Source organism: Chlamydotis macqueenii, chromosome 6 (genome assembly GCF_036417535.1).
Source record: "Chlamydotis macqueenii isolate bChlMac1 chromosome 6, bChlMac1.mat, whole genome shotgun sequence".
Lineage (NCBI taxonomy): Eukaryota > Metazoa > Chordata > Aves > Otidiformes > Otididae > Chlamydotis > Chlamydotis macqueenii.
The window spans coordinates 9,073,659-9,094,161 of record NC_141561.1 but is presented as its reverse complement, the minus strand read 5'-3'; the positions used below and the strand labels follow the sequence as shown (position 1 = coordinate 9,094,161).

General features: G+C 41.7%; 2 protein-coding genes across 2 annotated transcripts in view; both read right to left on the bottom strand.

The window, feature by feature from the left end:
- DPP10 (dipeptidyl peptidase like 10) overlaps positions 1–20,503 on the bottom strand; it is a 244,241-nt gene that overhangs the window by 96,084 nt on the left and 127,654 nt on the right. The window lies entirely within an intron of this gene.
- Positions 15,840–17,393, bottom strand: LOC147600172 (uncharacterized). The gene has a single exon (XM_086751504.1). It carries the CDS (start codon positions 17,391–17,393, stop codon positions 15,840–15,842), a length of 1,554 nt encoding a protein of 517 aa, XP_086607630.1.

The following is a 20,503-nucleotide window of genomic DNA, read 5'->3' as shown; positions in this document are numbered from 1 at the left end:
AGCTTAACATGTATTTCTCTAACATGCCTGTGGTGGTTTAGCCCGGATCACCACACAGTTTCTTATTCACCCTCCCCCTACCCAGTGGGACAGGAGAGAGAAATTGGGAAGAAAGGAAAACTTGTGGGTTGAGATAAAAACAGTTTACTAAAAATACTAAAAACTACAAAGCTAACAGGATATAAGGATATTAATATATACAAAATATACAAAGTGAACAATGTACAATTTCTCACCACCCGATGTCCGAATGACTGACGCAGCCTGTCCTGAGCAGCGATCACAGGAACAATACCGAGCAGCAAGCAAAGGGGGAAGAGCAAGCTAGCAAGGTAGAGGGAACAATGCCAGCAAGCAAGAGAGAAGAAAAGAATGCCAAGGGTGCCCAAACGGATACCTGACAAGAATGTCCAAAAAGAAAAGGAATACCAGAAAATGATGCCCCCTCCCATGGGCAACCCCCACTTATATACTGAGCATGATGTTTATGGCATGGAATACTCTCTTTGGCCAGTTTGGATCAATTATTCTGTCTGTCTTTCGCCCAGCTTCCCGCATCTGCACGTTAACGAGACCTTAACGAGACTTGGAAAGCCAGACAGTGTCCTTGGTCTCATTAACAACAACTCATATCATCAGAATGTTTCTATCAACATTCTTCACACACAAAATCCAAAACACACCGGCTACTGAGAAGAAAATTAACTCTATCCCTGCTGAAACCAGGACATGCTATTGCAGGAAGAGAGCTCGGTGTAGTAAAGAAACTGGAATCTTACAACCCTGTTTGCTAATGCAGAAGAGCTGATCAACATTCTGATCATACTTCACGCAACTTAAACAGGTTTTGCAATCAATAAGGAAAAGCAAATTTGTTAAGTCTCAAAGATGTGCAGAAATAGACTTCTCTGTTATTAGATTATCCTCTGCATTGAAACAGAGTAGGGGACTGTAATACTAAGCAGTATGAGATTAAGTATCCAAAATACCAACACTTGATGCAAAAATGATAGAAAAATCTGATTGAGAACCAGCCACACTCTCACCTCAAGACAGAACGAGCTGCCCCGAAAGCATACAGAAGATACTGGCTTAATCTGGTTACAAACAGTGTCCAAGGGTGGAAACTCTACAAGCTTTTTAAGAAATTTATGTCAGTTTTTAACTATCTTTAGAGTTAGAAAGGTTCCTCTTCATTCAAACCTAAATCTCCTTGGCTACAAGTTAATCCTATTACTTCTATCACAAGAGCATATAAAACAAAAAGGTTTATCATTTTACTATTCCCAGGAACTTTTTACATATTTGAGGACTTACATCCCCAGCCTTCTCCTGTTACGATTAAGGAAACTCCATTCTTTCTTAACCAAAGTAACAGTTTCAAGATCTCACACGTCCTACAGAAAACACATGCTTAAACACGGAAACTTTTTCTTTCCTGAACAGTAGGACGTTATTTTCCTGTGTTCAATTTGTGACCTGCTGTAATCCCCATATCTTTTTCTACAATACTAGTCTGTAATACACTGTTTATTGTGTATTTGTTCACTAGATTTATTCCCAACTAACTGTAAGAGCTTTCCTTTGTAGCTATTGAGTTATAACCTACATATTCAAATCACTTCTCCAATGTGTTCATATAGCTTTCAATTCTAACTTTGTCCCCAGGGCTGCTGGCAACCCAGTGTTGCCAAATTACCTATTACCTAAATCATTAAGGAAAATGTTGAATATCACTGGTCTCTGGTCAGAGCCCTGTCAACCACGAATCCACCTTTTTTTTGACAATGAACTATTTATTTGCCAGCATTCACTCTAAGCACAGAACTGCAATCTGCTTTTACTTAAACTGGTCCCAGTTAGACCATATTTCCTCAGCTCCCCAATGACAAAGCCATGGAAAACAGTGGCTCCACTGGAAGACAGACGTACCACAGCTGCCACTTCTTATCTACTCACCATGCTTTTTGTACAGTTACAGAGAGAAATTAGACTGATGTGATATAATTTGAACTTCACAGACGGATGTTGGCAGTTACCTACTGTCTTGTTATCTTCTAGGCACTTTCAAGCAGTTAAAGTTGAACTCTCCTCAAAAAAAAAAAAAAAACCCAGGAAAAAAAAAAGGAAAAAGAAAAAGAAAAATCAATCACCTCCCTCCCTTTCTCCACTAAAATTTCCCAGAATCTCCTGTTCGGTCTCTTTTTGGGGAAAATCACTATTTGCTCTTTTCAGTTTTATAGATCTTGTTTATCTTCCATATGTCTTCAAAGATAACAAATAATCACAAACACACTACCTCAGCTACTTCCCTACAGCAATTTTTATCAGGGCCAGGAGAGCAGTTCTATCCTTTTATTTCATTATCTTAAGCTAAGTTCTTACTCGTCTGTTGATGATGTTAAATGTGCTAGCCATCAGATCACAGCTAACCTTGCTTCTGAACGCTGGAACAAAACAGACAATCAACACTTCAGCCTTTAATTATTAGCTCTTCCTTCTCTCTGAGATACAGATTGACTTTTTCCTCATTTTTCCTTCCATTATTCTTGAAGTACTTTCTAATGACTCTTCACCCTCACTCAGCCACACCAGGGTGACTTCCCAGATGCTAAGTCCTGTATGTCCTGGCCATGCCATAACGACACACTGACACAAAACCGGAGTGAATGACAATTCCCTGGTTCCTCCCCCTCCTCTCTCGTACTTTCACACGCGTTGCAGGAGAGCCAGCCAAGATGCCAGGTGAGGAGGTGTGGTGCTCTCCTAAGCATCCTCTACCCTGCCCAGAGGACCACCGTCTGCAATGCAATTCATACACAGCTTTCACATCCCTGGCTATAGTATTTGACTGATTTTCCCTACTTGCTCCCATTATTCTATTTCTGTAGAAAGTTCAGCAATAAGGCATTTGTTTCTTTCTTTGGGTCACACGTTTTCTCCAGAATTCCAGCAAGGCCCATGCAAGAATAAACAAACGAGATGATACATGAAAATAGGATACAGCTTGATTTCTACCTTCTGCTCCAATAAACTGCAAAGAGAAGAACTAGGGGAGAAAAAGAATCAGCTCTTGCTCTACAACTACAGGCCAGTCAGGCAGCTTCCAGCAACTGTGCTGTGGCTCTGCTAAGCACTCATGCATCAAGATTCAGATGGAAGTTAAATATTTAACTGCATCATGTGGTCAAATCTTTTATTAATTTCAGCTGGAATCCCATGTGAATACCGGATGCCTTCTTCAGCATCATTTAAGATACTGATGTAAAATAGAACTCAGGTTTGTAATGTGGATCAAAGGCAAAACTTAGGCTGCAACCCAATATTGCAGCCCTGAGGGGCAAAAGAATCACAAAGAAACTCAGTTATTGAATACTCCTAGAGGTGGCCTTTTTACATTAAAATTCCTCACATACCGGGGAGGGATGGGGGGGTGGAGGGGAGGAAACCAACACATTTTTGAAACAGGTGCTAAATTGCTCTGCTATCACACATAAAATATCCTCAGCTGATACGCCCAACAGCTGAATTCTTAGCTCTCCTCTACTGAATATCCTCAGACCACTGTTCACCGCGCCTACGCACACAGCAATCACTGCTGACCTTTCAAATGCTGCTCAAGAAGAGGACAACCGTGGTGGCTACACGCACCAGCTGCCACAAGCACCCACATGTCCAGGAAGAGGTGTCTTCTCCCTGCCTCCAGCAGACATTCTCTCCCTGCCCACTGAAACCACAAGATGTGCTGCACCAGAGATCTGCCCACCCCGGAGACCACTGCCCACACTCCCAACGGGACACGGACTTCAAGGGCTCCTGCTGTGGGTCACAACCAGCTGCAGGAGGAGACAGAGCACAGAGCAGGGTCCTCAGCTGGAGACCACAGGCAGAGGCGGCTCACGCAGTGGTTAGTCTGCACACAGGGGACGTGGTTCAGATACGCCTCCTCCAGCCTGGTTTGAATTTAGCTCTCTCTGCTTTCAGAGTTGACTTTAGGAGAGCCAACTGAGTCACTCCGGGGACATTTCAAAGATGCAAGTAATGCTATACTAGATCCATAGGGACATCCTTCTGCACAAATTTACTTTCAAGCCAAGCTACTTATAATACTAAATTGAAAGACTTTCTGTTAATAAATAACTAAATCATGTTATGTCTGTCCTTTGCAAAAAAGAATAGAATCTGTTCTTGAAGAAGTATTTTTTGGCATAATGAGTAACACAGTATTGTACCTCACAGCGAAATAAACACCTACAACCTCAATATGTCAGTGGTTTTTTGCAGCTCTGGCCCTCATGGCTCTGCTTTTTGGGGTTTTTCTTCTACTGATTTTAAAGTATGGCAACTAACGGGAAATAAAAAAAAAAATAGAGGCCTTCTTAGACAGAGATATTCTGTCTTGTATAAAATGTAATGAAGTCAGATTTAAATACATATAACCTTGGGGTTATACAGCCTGAGTTCTTCTAAATGTGCTGTGCTCTGATAATACCTGACATTTTCAGAAACATCTCCCACAGTTATGCCATAAAGTTGATAACTTTCCAGAATTAAATCCACTCAAAGAGTGAAGTTTTGTACGAAGAACTGAAAGGAAAGCAGAAAAAGTACTCTAAGAACAGGATAAGGTCTACAAGATTGCCCATATTTGATTTTTTTTTTTATTTTACACTGAGACAAGAAAACATTTGCACCTGATTTTGAATTAAAAGAGCCTTCAAACTTAAAAAAGGAAAGTAGGTGTGTTAACTACTTACTCTTCATTATGAGGAACAACTTCATTTCAAATATACTTAAATATTTTACAAAGGTGTAGAAGCTGATTTATACATTTGCCTGCAGCTAGAGTTTGCTGCTACCTCTTGAAACTTCACATGCTGAGAACTGGAAGACCTTGAACATTAATATTTTCATTGACCTTTTTTTTTTTCCAGTACAAGGGCCTTCCACCAAAATGTGCTGGATTTGCTTTTCCTTATTATTGAAGGCTTCAAGAAAAACAGTTCTGCCATTTCTGAGAACAAATCTAGGAAACTTGCTGAAGTGGAGGAGGACAACTGACAGTGTGTGGCACAGCAGCAAAAGACTTCTCCAGCAGCAGCAGCAGCACTGGTTCCTCTAGGTCAGCTGAACCCATATAAAATCCTGCACATGTCTGCTAGCCTGTGGCTCTGAGCCTAACAAAAAGATTCCAGATTTGCCTGGGTTGGAATAAGAAACTCATCATTTTTTCTACAGAGGAAAGAAGGAAACTGTATTTACAAATCCTCTTCTCAAAGAAAGGACAACGAGGAGACAGGAGGGGTCCGTACATACATACATACATGCATACACTCACATCATCATCTCTTCTGCAGTCCTGCTACAAATTGGTTAGAATACTTTCACTGAAATTATGTAGTTTGTTTTTACAAGCCTCCATTCTATCTTGGGCACATCTGAAAATAATGACATAAACAGATATAAAAAAAGAGAAAAATTGGAAAACTCGATTTGTATATACATATTTAATGCTCCATCTTCTAAGAGGGAAACATTAGTAGTCGCAGAGAAGTTGAAATTGAAGCTTCATCTTTGATGACACCACACTCATTAAACCAACCATTATATAAAACAGGCTCTGCATATTCTTGTGATCTTCGGAAATCAAAGAGAAAGATGTGGAATTGCCATAGGTGCTTGCAGTAACATAGGATATACCCCATTTTGCAGAAGATGAAAGGAATATGCAAAAAAGCAAATGTCACTCAATGTTTTAAAGTATTACCGTAACAACCATGCCTAAGATGTTTGTTTGCCTTTGTCGTAAACCTAAATATATTAAATGCAATAACAAATCCTGGAAAAGAAGAATTACACAGTTTTACTAAGAATCCGGGCTCGGGGACGGCCTGACTCTCCCGTGCAGCAAGAATGGGGAAAAGCAGTAGCAGGTACCTGCCACGTCCTGTGTTTTACCAGATACACTCCTTTACACATACCTATAACTGCACATAACCTCCTGCACAAATCTTTTCAGCGGCACACCTGGGATTAAAATGGAACCGGGATCAAGGTTGCTTTGAGAAAACTCTGCCTCCTGTGTCTTCTGTCAGCTGCTCAAACATCCTTTTTTTTTGGTTGTCCAAATGTTTAACAATAATCTATATAAAAATGCCAATACCAACAAGTTCATGGTAATGATTTCAATGATCTGAGGCAATTTTAAAATTAGGAAAATGTTGGGAAATGTTACATGAAAATACTACTTGTTTGGTTTTTTTTTTTTTATCTTAGCACTACAAAGCTTGTTGTGCTCACGCACATGACAGAAGCCATAGATGATTCACTTATATTATTATATTTCTGCCAGAGCATGTAAAACCCTCAAAACTGTAAAATCACCCATTTAATATAAAAAATTCCCTATAGTTGAAACATTTTTGAAAAGCACTGCTGTATTTTTTTAAATAAATTTGAAGATGTAGAAATTACAGCTACATTCACAAAATATTCTGATTACATTGTAAGTCAGGGCTAGATTCCTATAAATGCTTTACTTCACAAAAAAAACCCCAGTATAAAACGCTACTAGTCAGGTGTGGTATCAGTCTTTAGTCAGTCTATGATAAAAGAGAGCACAAGCTATTGAAAATGGAAGTATTAGCCCTAGAAGTTTTCATGTTCCATTTTCAACCAATATTTTCTGTCTTCTTCCATTTATTCAAACACAAGTTCAGGTTATAGCAGCCTTATTCATATTTGATAGCATCTTAATTAACTACTAATTCTGCTTATTTAGCCAACATTATGAGGGGATAAATATACTCCTCAGGATGTACAGAATGAAGCATTGGACATTTCCAGTACACATTTTCTCTTCCAAGTGCCTTCTTCACACATTGCAATGCCACTTCACAGAGCTGTGCCCTTCTGTATTCATGAAAGCCACTATCAATGATTTCAGTTAGACAGTGAGTGTAAAATTAGGATTATAAGTAAAGATAAACTGTACAAATGGATTATTTGTGATCTCAAGACATACTACAGTGTTAGAAAACACACTTCTTCATGGGCAATAAACAGAAATGGAAAAAGTATCCAGTTTCTGGGATTTTAGAGGACTAAACAGAGCTCTGAAATCAAAATTTCCATGCTAGATGTGAATACAGAGAACAGCATTATACTTTCCTATTTTTAAGGCAAAAAAGTGACCATTATAATCATATCTTCTGAGCTCCTGCCAATCTTGTGCTAATGGTAGACATTACTCTGCAGCTGACACATCGCACCCTTAATTTCTGTGTGATTTTGAATATCTCTTTAAGCAAACGATCAAGTCACCGTCATAATCTAGAGTCAGCCCATCTTCCTTCTACAGCCAGAGTTAGAGCATCAATGAGTCCTGTCTTGTTTAGGGAATCGCTAAAATAAAGCAAATCCATTCACATTGGTTTTGAAAAATCCTCCCTAGGATTTCCTTTCCTCTAAGACAAAACCCTTTCATCAAGATCATAATTAAGCTTTACTAATATCTAAACACACACTGCAAATTCTGAAAAGCAAGTACTTTCACAAACTAAATTATGCCCATTTTTAATCATGCATTAACACTCTTTTTGGTAACACTCAAACGCCATTATCAGTTGAACAGGAAAATTGTACTTGTGAATGTCTTTATAACTTCACATTTAGCTCTCCAGAAAGAATGAACTGCTTTTATTGGGATGTCTGACACGTAATGATCCCTGATGGAGGGGTGGAAGAATTTTAATTCCCCTTTCTTCGCTCCTGAACCAAAGTTCACAAAAGCAGGAGAAGAGGCACTTCTCCCTGCCCAGCCCCTCTGACCCCCGGGACAGGACGGACTACGTTCGCTCTCAAAGCAACTCTGCATCTTCCTTTGCCTCCCTGCCGCCTCACCGTGCACTAACATGGAGCCTTTCCTGGATCTAATCAAAACAATTCTGCTACTACGAAAACAAAGAAACAAACAAAAAACCCTCCCCTTATTATTTAAGCTTTCGTTTGCTGTGAAACCCGTCCAGACACCACGGTGTTGCTATTCTGCCTCTACCTGTCAACTTCTTGCCCCAGGCTTTGCCATGGGCTTTGTGGACGAAGCTTCCTGGCCAGCACCCCAGCCCGTCTGCATCCCCGCAGCAGCACACAGCGTGCGGCCAGACGTGGAGGGACGGATGGGGACACGCATCTTGCCTGAAATGCCTATCCCATTGGTGATTACACTCATCAGACAGTAACATAGTTATGGTCACTCTGTTTTCTTTAAATCACTGTTACTCACATTAGTATTGTGGTTAGAACCAAAACCAAACCAAACCAAACCAATTCTAGCTAAAGCTTTTTTTTTTTTTTTTTTTTTAATGTGTCATGATGATAACTCCGAGGTGCTGCAGTCTGATTGCCTTATTATAAGTTCTGCTCAGTTACATGACTTGGAAAGTAAGTTCATTGCTTACATTTTTGAGTCTCTGATTTTTTTCTTCTACATCATCTCCTTTTTACTCCTATGCCCCAGCCTTTCATAATTTCTTTTTTTTTTTTGTACTTATCTTGGTTTGTCATGTTTAGGCTTTTTTTATTCTTTTCTTTCTTTCAGTTTTGTCTTCCTCTTTTGTCTTAGTCACTGCACACAGAAAGATGTGCTCCTTTTCCCTTTTTATTTTTCCTTGAATATTTTTCCCCCTCCTAACTCTTGTTCTCTTCTCCCTTCTGTAGCAGTTTCTAGAGAAGATAGGCTGCTTCTGCACTGAAACACAGGCCTGCTGAGAGTGAAAAACAATCTCAAGAAACTTCTGAGAGCTTACTCAGCCCCCCTTCTGAACAAGCCTGCAGGTAACATGTTTCACACGTTTCACTGGTTTGCTCCCAGTAACTGGCGTACGGTTTCACAGGAAAACAAAGGAAACATCCTGATGTCTTTTATTTGTCATCTTATCACCAAGATGATCCCACACTTGGAAAATTTTGGCCAATGTAGAAATTGTGAGAAAATTAACTTCAGGATACAGCAATGTAAGCAAGGATGAAAAATTTCCATTCTGTATTAGAATTCCCCAGACCTTTGCTCCAAACGGGATTTCCTGGCAGGACACAGACATGAATCTCTTTGCTTATATGGCCAAACAAATGAAAACTCTCTATTAAAGATGAAGAATAGCTCTGTACAATTTTCCTATTTAGTTTAGGCCCTTCAACCAGGACCAAATCCCAGTAACTGGAATGGGTTTGGCAATTACAAAATGAAGCAAAACATCATTTGGATTCGTTGATTATTCAGAATTCTCTGGTTTTCTCTTTTTTTACAAACTCTACAATAAATAAAATTTCTAATTTGTATCTATTTTTATCTTGATAAACACACTCTTGGCTCACTAAAATTAGCTTGCCTGATTGCTTGCCTACCACCTTAGGCCCCCTCTCACTAAACAAAACCACAACAGTGAGGATCAATGTTTTCTTCTTAAATTCCTAGTTATTATTTCCCTGCTTTTCATTTTGCTCACCTTACAAGAACATTGGGAGACATCAGGGCTCTCACACTAACTATGAGTCGGTCAATACTTCCAGCAATCTTTCTTTGAGAAGGTCCGGTTTTCTATCTCATTTATTTAACCTCATTTTTACTCCAGTTCTCATTCTGTTAATTTCAGAAGAGTTTCTTAGGAACCACAAGGCCGTTACAGTCTACAAAGTCAAGATCGTCAAATGAAGAAGAGAGGGAAATTAAAGTCACCATTTTAAAGCAGAAAGTCAGTGAGGTCAAACAGCATCCCCTTAATACATTCAAATTTTCTCACAAACTTATATAGGTCTCTTGTGCTAATAACTAACTTCGAAATTTGAATCAAATTTTTGCAATTTACAGTATCAATGACTATCCTTTTAATATATATGCATTATTGTTGAGGAGAATATAATTAGATGGAATTATTTATCTTTCCTGTGCCATTGGATACAGCAACAATTTGTAGTTTTTTAAACTAAACCAGCAGTAAGTAGCTACTCACAGATACATCACCTTTGTAAGGAAAGCAAGGAAATAAAATGGTTGGTGACTCCACCACTTCCTTGGGCAGCCTATTTCAGTACCTGACCACTCCTTCAGTAAAGAAGCGTTTCCTAATATCCAACCTAAATCTCACCTGCTGCAACTTGAGGCCATTTCCTCTTGTCCTATTAGAAGTTATTTGGGAGAAGAGACCAACGTCCACCTCCCTACAACCTCCTTTCAGGTAGTCGTAAAGAGCAATGAGGTCTCCCCTCAGCCTCCTCTTCTCCAGGCTAAACAATCCCAGTTCCCTCAGCTGCTCCTCGTAAGACTTGTGCTCCAGACCCCTCACCAGCTTTGTTTTTCTGTATTGTTCCATACAGATGCCAATGCCACTCTCAGGATTAGGGTTCTTGGACATGGAAACATCTGAAGATGTGCCTCAACACACGCAGGACGCAAACTCCAGCTAGAAAGCTCCGTACATATGAGGTGTGTTAGAAGGTACTGTGATTTAAAGATGAGAATTCCTAACAGAAGACAGGGTGCTTGCTGTAAAACAGAAACATGTAACAGAGTGTCACGCTCCGATTTCGGGTGGGAGGAAGGCCCCCTTGCGTTCTAGCCGACCTCAGACGAGTCTGGGAGGCTAGGGGCGGCTAGACCAACCTCACACACACCGGAGCGTGGTTTTGTTCGTATTTCTCGGGAACAGAATTAAGACTCAAAACGGAGTCAAGCGCCAGGTAACTTTATTAACCCGACAAGAAGTTCGCAAATGCAAGAGAAAGGAGAGAAAGAAAGGAAAGAGGGAAAAGAGTTTCAGTTGCAATAGCTACCACCACGGAGCTGCGGCGTCCCGACAGTCCAGTCGACTCGGTGGGGGAAACGTTCCGTCCGATGTTGGTCATTTCTGTCCTTTTATCGTTCGTCTTATCCACGTCACGTATTCCAAGAGCGGGTCTGCTTGGCCGCACCCCTCACCTGGCGGTGATACGCATGCCCAATACCGTCTCTGGGCTCCTCTGTTTTTCTGGCCTGGGTCTGGGCGCATACGTAGGGGTAAGGCTAAATTTTGCAGAATCAGCTCTGCATTCAGGTTTGTGGGAAAATAGGAGGAAAAAACAGGAAGCTTCCAGCCCTGTGGCTTGACTGGCTTGCAAGATAAGGGAATCATCTTGCAGGAAAAAACAGGAAGACTCCAGTCCTATGGTTTAACTGATGTACCATTGTTTAGGTGATGGTTTGATGCTTCGACAATGTTGAGACAAACATTCGACACAGTCTCTCACACCACCCCGTGGCTCAACATTATTGCCTCAGGGATGGGGTTCCGTGGTGGCATAAATGATAGAGGAAAGGGGAAAGAAAAAAAAAAGAGAAGAGAGAGAGAAAAAAAAAAAAAGATATATACAATTCTAAACATTATTTTTTGTCAGGCAAGTTAGTGTATATAAATGCTAAATACATTGATTTAATTAACAATATCTTATCTAACTAAATGATCTTAACATATCTAAATTTAATTAACAACATTTATCTTATCTGAGTAAATGGTTTTAACATATAAGCATGTGTCCCAGGCCAAGTTTGAGGCTTATGGCTCTGGGGGTTCAGAAGAAGCAAGTAATTGTTTACAAGGACAATCACAAGGTAAACAAAGACAAACCAACAAAACTATAGCAATGCACCACTTCATAAATGTCCCAAGATACAGCACCATCAAAATGTTAAGCATTTTGTTCATTTTTTTTGCGACCATTTTTCTTCAGCAAAACAGTTCACTTTTTGCCTTTTGGTGAAGCTGGCAACTAGGTCCTTGTGGAGCTGGTAGCTGTGTGATCCACTGGAACTTGAGTCTGGATACGCAGCAGGAAAGTGGATTTCCACGCCTCCAACTCAGAACACAGTAAATAAACAATAACACTATAAATTTGCTGTCAATTTTATATCACCCCATGGATCCATGGTGGTTTCAAAAAAAACCAACCAACCAAACAAACAAACATCTCATATAATTTCTATTGCTGGTGGTCTGGTTTGGTTCTTTCCATTGTCCAGCGATGTTGAGACATTAATTAACCTTTTCAGTCTCTATACCACCCCGTGGCTCAGCATCGCTCACCGAGGTTGAAGGGGGAAAAAGAAAAAGAAAGGGGAAAAAGGAAAGAAAAAAAAAAAGAAAAAGGGAAAAGGGGGGGGGGGGGGAAGAAAGGGTAAGGGGACTTAGTTATGCTTATATGTGGCCACAAAATGGGTTTATATTGTTGTATGATACGTTGAGGTGTTTCTTCATTTTTAATATGGACCACCCCAAGGTAACATATCTTAATCCAGTTCACATACAGCACTTTGTGGATATGATGTTCAGAGATCCAATGATGTCAAATACCTATTCAAAATCATACATATAACACAAATAAAGATTAATAGGTTAACAATTAATTTCTATATAAAAAAACATAGATTCAAATATCAATATAAGGACCATTTTTCCCACCCTGTGAGTCCTAAAAATCAAGTTTTAGGTAGGTTTCCAGGTTTGCCTTCAAACAGGGGGGGTAACAAACATGGTTTTTGGGGAAAGCTATCTGTCTATCTGACAGATAGACCACTTTTAAATTTTATATGTCATCAATTGGAAAATCATCTGGAGCCATTCTCTGCCAGTTGTGGTGTGGCTGATATAGACTCCACGGGAGTGGGACAGCGTTTCTTCCTGTGTTTTCCCAAAAAATGGGGTGACTGCGCCTGCGCCAGTTTGGAGCTGTGGGCTTGAAGGCAAGCTGGACTACTACCCAGGATTCCCGCTTCAGTACCAACATCCTCCGGAAGAAGGAACTGCGTATATGAACCCCAAGATCCGTTTCTAGATCTTTCCAAGGGGGGGGGGGGGGCTGCGCGTGCGCAATCCCAGACTTGGAATTTATAAAAGGGGCAACGGCAAGGTGCCACGCACACGCACACCACCTGAGCAGCAGGAGTCACCACCTGCGGCACCCATTTTCAAGATGTCGGCAGATGCACCAGCAGTAAGTGTTCTCTTTTCCTTTATTCCTTTACTTTTCCTGTTGCTTGGCTATAGTGGTGTAATGTTCTCTTATCATTAGCTGGCGCCGCTTGGCGAAGACGAGAGACCTGAACAAGCGCCCGATCACCACGCGAGGCGATCAGTGAGGTAGGTATCATTAATCTCAAGAGGTCTCCTTTAATTTTCGTGGCTGTTAAGGTTTTCCTTTTGTTGCTGTTCCACTTCCAGCTTCATGATACCTGCTGCGGGGTCAGAGAGAGAGAGACCTGGCGCTGCCCACAGCGAAGGTGTTGAAGAGGTTGATTGGGGGTGTCTGAGAATGTTAATTTGTTTACTGTTAGTGGTTGCAATTTTTGGTGCTCTTTTTATGTTGGTCTTTTTGCTGTACTGTTACTACTACGATTGTTGTATATAAGCTGTTTTCACATTTTTTGTTTGTTTGTTTTGTGTGTTGTTAGTTATTGTTAGTCTAGTTAATATATGTTCTACAATAAAGTTCAGTTTCACAGTTCATCAGGAGGTCTCTTGTTCACTTCTATGGTGGATCTGTAAGCAAAGGCGGGAAGTTTGCGGAGGCGGGGGGGGAAGGGGAAACTGCCACGCGGTTTGGCTGACAAAAGCCAATAGTCTCTATAGCAAACAGAACAGTTAAAAATGGCAAAGTTATATGATTTTAACAGTTACGCGTTCAGCTTGCCGTACAAATCTGATATGTTTAACCCCATCGGGTGAAGTCACAGTGACCGCTTGCATTCGAGTCACTACGCTTTGGATTAATTGAATTAGGCACGGTATAACACAAGGCAAAAAACATTAAGGCTGCTAACCCACATAGCAAATAAAATAAAAGCCGTTTTATCCATGGTGTTCCTGGTAGCCAGGACCACAAACCACCATCCCAGCCATCCCAGCCATTCCATGTCTGAGTGGGGACATGGGCTAGTTTTCTAATGTCTGAGGTCAGTTGTAGAACCACCTCACCAACATCACTGATTTTTAAACAACAATTAGAAATATTTAGCTTCCCACATACTCCTCCCTCTTCAGCCAACAAATAATCCAAAACCATGCGATGTTGCAGGATCGCAGTGCGCATCTCTCGAGATTGTTGATTCAAGAGATCTATAGCATCAGCAGTTTTGTTGGTAATGATTTCCAAAACTGCCTGCAAACGAATTATGCGATTTAAGTTATAAATTGGTTCCCGGGCCCCTGTTATCAGGTCATTAGGATTCCAGGTGGCCGGGCCATAATGCTGTATTATCCTTTCGGGAGGCCACTCATTTTTCCCCCATTTTTGTGTTCCACCTATTTCAATCTCGATAGCTCGCTTATTGCGTGCAACATCTTCGTCACCCAGATTATCATACAGTTTCACTCCTAGTCGGGGACTCTCTGTTTCTGGAAGCAGGAAAAATAGAGGCCGGATAATTCCAATATAACAAACCCCTGACCAGTTTGCTGGTAGTATTTTGTAGGCAGTGTGTCCACAGATCCAGTAATGTCCTTTTCTGGCTCTGACCCCTCCAGCAAACGGTCCAGCTGCAGTCCGTGGATGTTGCAAGTAAGTTGTATTATAGTCTCCTAAAGGGCTAAAGAAGGTGGTGTTACGTTTTCCCAGCTGACTATATGTTTGCCCAGTGCAGTACCAAGCACCCGTGTCTTTTTTCCACTCACAAGTTTGAATATAACCTCGGCCGCTGGGCCACCAAGCGTCAAAGGATTCATTTTTATTTGACCAAAATCCACCAAAACTCTTACTGCGTCCGGCTTTATTAACCCACATCCATATGCTAAGACTAACATCTTTGTTAATTAACTTATATGTGAGTGTCCACTGACATCTGCTTTCCCCCACACTGACTCCTCCATTTTGGGTGCGATTTAAGCAGTATCTTTAAATATATATATAATTAAAAATATTTTATTATTATTATATATTAAATATGATCATTATATATATTATTTTATATATATATAATATATATAATAATATCTTTAAACATATGGCAGGGAATTGAATTGGCCATGTTTTGGAATCGTCCCAAGTGGTGTTATTGACCTCTCTGTAATTGCTCATGATTTGTCCTGGCGTGAGGGGCATGGAGGTCCATGGCCTGCTTGATAGTCCTAGAGGTCCTCCACACACCCAGCAATGGCTTAAGTTAAAAGTTTCACTCACAGATTTTGCTAACAAAAAAAACCTCATTACTGTCAAAGGAATTCTGAAGGTGGGGGGGGGGGGTGAGCTGGCCTCTCTTCCCCACCTCGGACAAATCCCCAGAGCAATATAATTGAGAGCAAAACAGTGTTTACAAACATCTTCACTGATAGGTTTTATCACTTCCTCTGCAGGCGTGTCAGGTTCTGGTCTGGTGCTTTCTTCCTCCTACAAAACAGAACTCGCTTCTCGGGTGGAGAAAGAGGAAGAGGAAAAAAAAAAAAGAAAAAGCGGCCATGAGGCGCAAGGGGGGTGGGGCTTCTGTTTGCCTCGGGTGAGAGAGAGAGGAGAGAGAGGGAAGAAAAAAAAAAAAGGAAAAAGCGACGAGAGACTGAAAGGAGGGGGTGGGCGCACGAGGCGCTGGGGTTGGAGTTTCTGCTTGTTTCGACAAAGTCAAAATTCCACATTGCTCTGCCTCAGTCTGCATCAGTGCGGTGACTTGTGCTCCTATGTCAATTAAAAAGGTTACTTTTTTTTTTTTTTTTTTTCCTGTGGTCCTACAGCCACTGTAATCAATAAATCTCTCATATTTAAGGTGAGTTGCTTTATAAACATCCACCCTCCGTTTCCCCCCCCACCTTCGGGGAACGGAGGAACTAGTTTCCCGTCACCCTCTTTTCTGCATCAGTTTCTTCCCTAAGGTCTATCAAAGGTGGGGCACTAGGGATTGTTCCAAAATTGACTTTTCGCCCTGACCATGTTTGTACGAGTTTCCCCAATTTCTGGGTTGGAAGCCCATCCATTAAATCTTGGGGAATGCCTGTCTGGAGCCCCAGTTGCCACCATTCCTGACGGCTGAGGGGTCTCCCTCTCCCAGAATCAGTAAGTCGGATTGACATAGAATCGGGACTTTTCTTGATCAGTGCTGGCCGCCCTTCACCTTTTTCTGCGGCTCGTACAGCTCTGGTTTCGGTTCTTTGCCCGAATCCACCAACGGGACCATATTTTCTCCCAAAATTTATGAGTTCTTGTGCTACTTCCCCCCATGTCCACACTTTCCTCCCTGTTCTTCTGTGATCGGGGGTCACTGTTCCCTCCAGAGCACCAGTAAGTCTATCTGCTACAGGGGTACTTTGTATCTTCCCCTGTAGCTGGATCCCAATGGATTTCAGGGAGTCAGGAAGTCCTCGAATTAGAGGAGTCATCCGTTCGGGATCCACAGGCATCATCATAGGAGAGCCCTGGTTAGGTTTGAGCTCTCTATCATACATCATTTGCAAACAAGCAGCCTTTTGCACACTCTCTACCAGTTGATCCACTGTGCCTGTGATGGCTAGGGGGTCCCCTCTCTCCAAAGGGTTCAGCCCTCCAGCCCAATATGCTGCCCTCTGTGTCAAAGACCATGGGGCCTGATAATTATCGGTAGTTAAAAATACGCCCGGACCCCAATATCCTTCTGCTTCCCTTTCTGACAACAAGATTCCATCCCCCCCTGACAACGACACTCTCCAAACATACTCTGTTTCCGATTCCTTTGGAGTCCTTGCAAAATCCTTCCTTAATTTTGCCAACTCAGTTGCTGTAAACGGAACCTCTTTAGTAATAACTTGGGGACGGTTGTCGGTTTCCCCCTCATACACATATTCAGTTTTAACTAGGGGATACATGTGAGGAGGATTCTCTACAATTTCTTTTGCTTTTTGCAAGTCCTCCTGAGGATAGATTTGTCTGATCCCCTTCTCTTCTAACTTCAATTCCACCTCTCCACATGAGTCATTCTCTCTCCACAATTCTTCCTTCAAAGTTTCCTTTAGCAAAACATTCCGGTGTTTCTCTTCCTCTAACAACTGCTGGGTATCTTTTAATTGTTCTCGTAAGGATTCAACTGCCAGTTTCAAAGAGTCTATCACAGCATTATCTTGACACAATCTCTGCCTCCTATCTTCTATAGCTGCTGCCAGACTTGCTCCTAAAACAGCACAAACTATAGATTTTCCTTTCCCGGGCCTAAGTTTAGAGCCCTTCTGTAATATCATGATCCTATCCACTATACTCTGCGGTTGGAACCAATGATTTTTCGCCCATTCTTGTCCCTGGAGGGACGGGCGAGCATGGTAATTTTCCAAAAGGTCATCCAATTTATCTAAATCCCCATTCGATACCGTCGTGGGGATCTCATCACGAACATTTACAGATTTGCAAGCACCCATCTCACGAAAGAGGGGTTATTTCGTCCTGAAAGGGACACACCTTAATTTTCTACCACAATTACACACACACACACACACACTCAGGAGGCCACACCTTTCAAATTTCACTTATTTTACCAAGAGGGGTTATTTCATCCTGAGAGGGACACACCTTAAATTTCTACCACAATTCCCCCCATACACTCTCAGGAGGCCACAACTTTCAAATTTCACTTATTTCACCAAGAGGGGTTATTTCGTCCTGAGAGGGACACACCTTAAATTTCTACCACAACTCCCCCCATACACTCTCAGGAGGCCACAACTTTCAAATTTCACTTATTTCACCAAGAGGGGTTATTTCATCCTGAGAGGGACACACCTTAAATTTCTACCACAACTCCCCCCATACACTCTCAGGAGGCCACAACTTTCAAATTTCACTTATTTCACCAAGAGGGGTTATTTCGTCCTGAGAGGGACACACCTTAAATTTCTACCACAACTCCCCCCATACACTCTCAGGAGGCCACAACTTTCAAATTTCACTTATTTCACCAAGAGGGGTTATTTCATCCTGAGAGGGACACACCTTAAATTTCTACCACAATTCCCCCCATACACTCTCAGGAGGCCACAACTTTCAAATTTCACTTATTTCACCAAGAGGGGTTATTTCATCCTGAGAGGGACACACCTTAAATTTCTACCACAATTCCCCCCATACACTCTCAGGAGGCCAGAACTTTCAAATTTCTCACAAAAAAAAAACAAAACAAAAACTCGTTTTTCGCCCAATTCTGTCGCTTCGTCCTTCTCCGGCTGTTTTCCTCGCGGACAAACAGAACCGCGGATCCGGACTCCGCACTTGCTTCATACCAATGTACGTCTCAGTCACACACGCACACACTAGAGTCTCTAATAAAGCAACTGGACACTTTCTGTTTCTCCGAGAATCCTGCCGACTACGCCAATTAAATAATGTCACGCTCCGATTTCGGGTGGGAGGAAGGCCCCCTTGCGTTCTAGCCGACCTCAGACGAGTCTGGGAGGCTAGGGGCGGCTAGACCAACCTCACACACACCGGAGCGTGGTTTTGTTCGTATTTCTCGGGAACAGAATTAAGACTCAAAACGGAGTCAAGCGCCAGGTAACTTTATTAACCCGACAAGAAGTTCGCAAATGCAAGAGAAAGGAGAGAAAGAAAGGAAAGAGGGAAAAGAGTTTCAGTTGCAATAGCTACCACCACGGAGCTGCGGCGTCCCGACAGTCCAGTCGACTCGGTGGGGGAAACGTTCCGTCCGATGTTGGTCATTTCTGTCCTTTTATCGTTCGTCTTATCCACGTCACGTATTCCAAGAGCGGGTCTGCTTGGCCGCACCCCTCACCTGGCGGTGATACGCATGCCCAATACCGTCTCTGGGCTCCTCTGTTTTTCTGGCCTGGGTCTGGGCGCATACGTAGGGGTAAGGCTAAATTTTGCAGAATCAGCTCTGCATTCAGGTTTGTGGGAAAATAGGAGGAAAAAACAGGAAGCTTCCAGCCCTGTGGCTTGACTGGCTTGCAAGATAAGGGAATCATCTTGCAGGAAAAAACAGGAAGACTCCAGTCCTATGGTTTAACTGATGTACCATTGTTTAGGTGATGGTTTGATGCTTCGACAATGTTGAGACAAACATTCGACACAGTCTCTCACACAGAGCCCGAGGGGCAGCAGCCATCTCTTGCAGCAAGCAGACCCTGGTTTAGGGTCATTCTCACGGGAGTGACTTGCAGAGGCCCCTGAAGCTGCCAGCAGCGTGGCTGGAGGCCATGAGGGCAGGTCAGTCCTCCCTCTGCTCTGCCACCACCAGCCCTGCAGATCTTTCTCTGCCAGCAAGAAAAGATCTCTGTTAAAGGCATCCTAGGCACGATGGTTCCCTGCTTATGATAATAAAAAGGCTTCTTAAAAAGAAAAGCCAGCCTCTCTGGGAATCTCCCAACAACTCCTGTGTGACCTTTCACAGGAGAAAGGTCAAAATTGTTTTTTTTCAGAGCAGTAAGCGCAGTACAGACCTCGGGCTCAGACGTTGCCTGCAAAGCTGCAGGCTATGCTACATCTTATTATGAAAGAGGTTTTTCCAAAACCCCCTCAAAAAACCAGAGTTTTCACAGAAATCCTGACACAGTCATAATTATAGTGGCAATAGTAGGTGATTCTATAATAAACTATATTTCTTCCCCATGAAGGTATTAATTTACTTTTTTTGAAATGTTCATTGCTAAGTCTAAGATTAGGTTTTTGAATTGTGCTCAGAGGCAATTTATGCATGAGTAAAAATACACTCCATCCTAAACGTACAGAACACTAATTTAAAATGATCTATTTGCCACAATATACATTCAATTCCCTACTGAAAACTTCAGAAGCTTCTCCTCCTTCACATGCAGTACCATCAGGCTATTCTTATGTACCGGGAGTCCTGGCACACATTTCAGATGAATTAGGAGGCTTCTATTTCAATTTTTACAGCAAAAAAAGGTGTGTGTTAGATACATGGGTTAGATATAGTACAGATATATATACTAGGAAGTACAAGTTTCCTAAGGTGCAGATCCAAAGCATCAATATGAGAGAAAGTTCAATGCTAGTGCTCTAAATATGGTTATTTCCAGAAATACTCAAACTTTGTAGGAAAACCAGTATTCATTTAGAAGCACCAGCTTGTGAACCTGAATAATATTTTCAAAATCAAAATAAATTTTCTTCACTGCCTCATATCTTTTAATGTTAGAAATCTCACTCATTTTTTGTAGCTAATGAGTCAAAAAATCCCCCACATAGGACTGTGTTGGGTATGAGCCCATCACACCACATCTACGTTTGTAACTCTGAGATGCTAGCCCCAACTACTAAGTTAGCAAATTTTTTTGATGGAAAACTAAAGCACTTAAAAGTGGGTTTTGGTTACTCAGGAAGATTTTATCATAACTATTGAAACAATACCCCATAAAAATGCTGTAAAACACACTGCTTTTTGGAGATCCACATCTTATACAACACGTAAAGACTGACACTGACACTTCCAGTTACTTAGACAGTACAGTTGTTTTGTTGAAAGGAGAAGGTTTATTTGAAGTTCCTTGCTCAG

Coding starts and splice junctions, on each gene's coding strand:
- LOC147600172 (XM_086751504.1), bottom strand. CDS start 17,393: ATGGGTGCTTGCAAATCTGTAAATGTTCGTGATGAGATCCCCACGACG.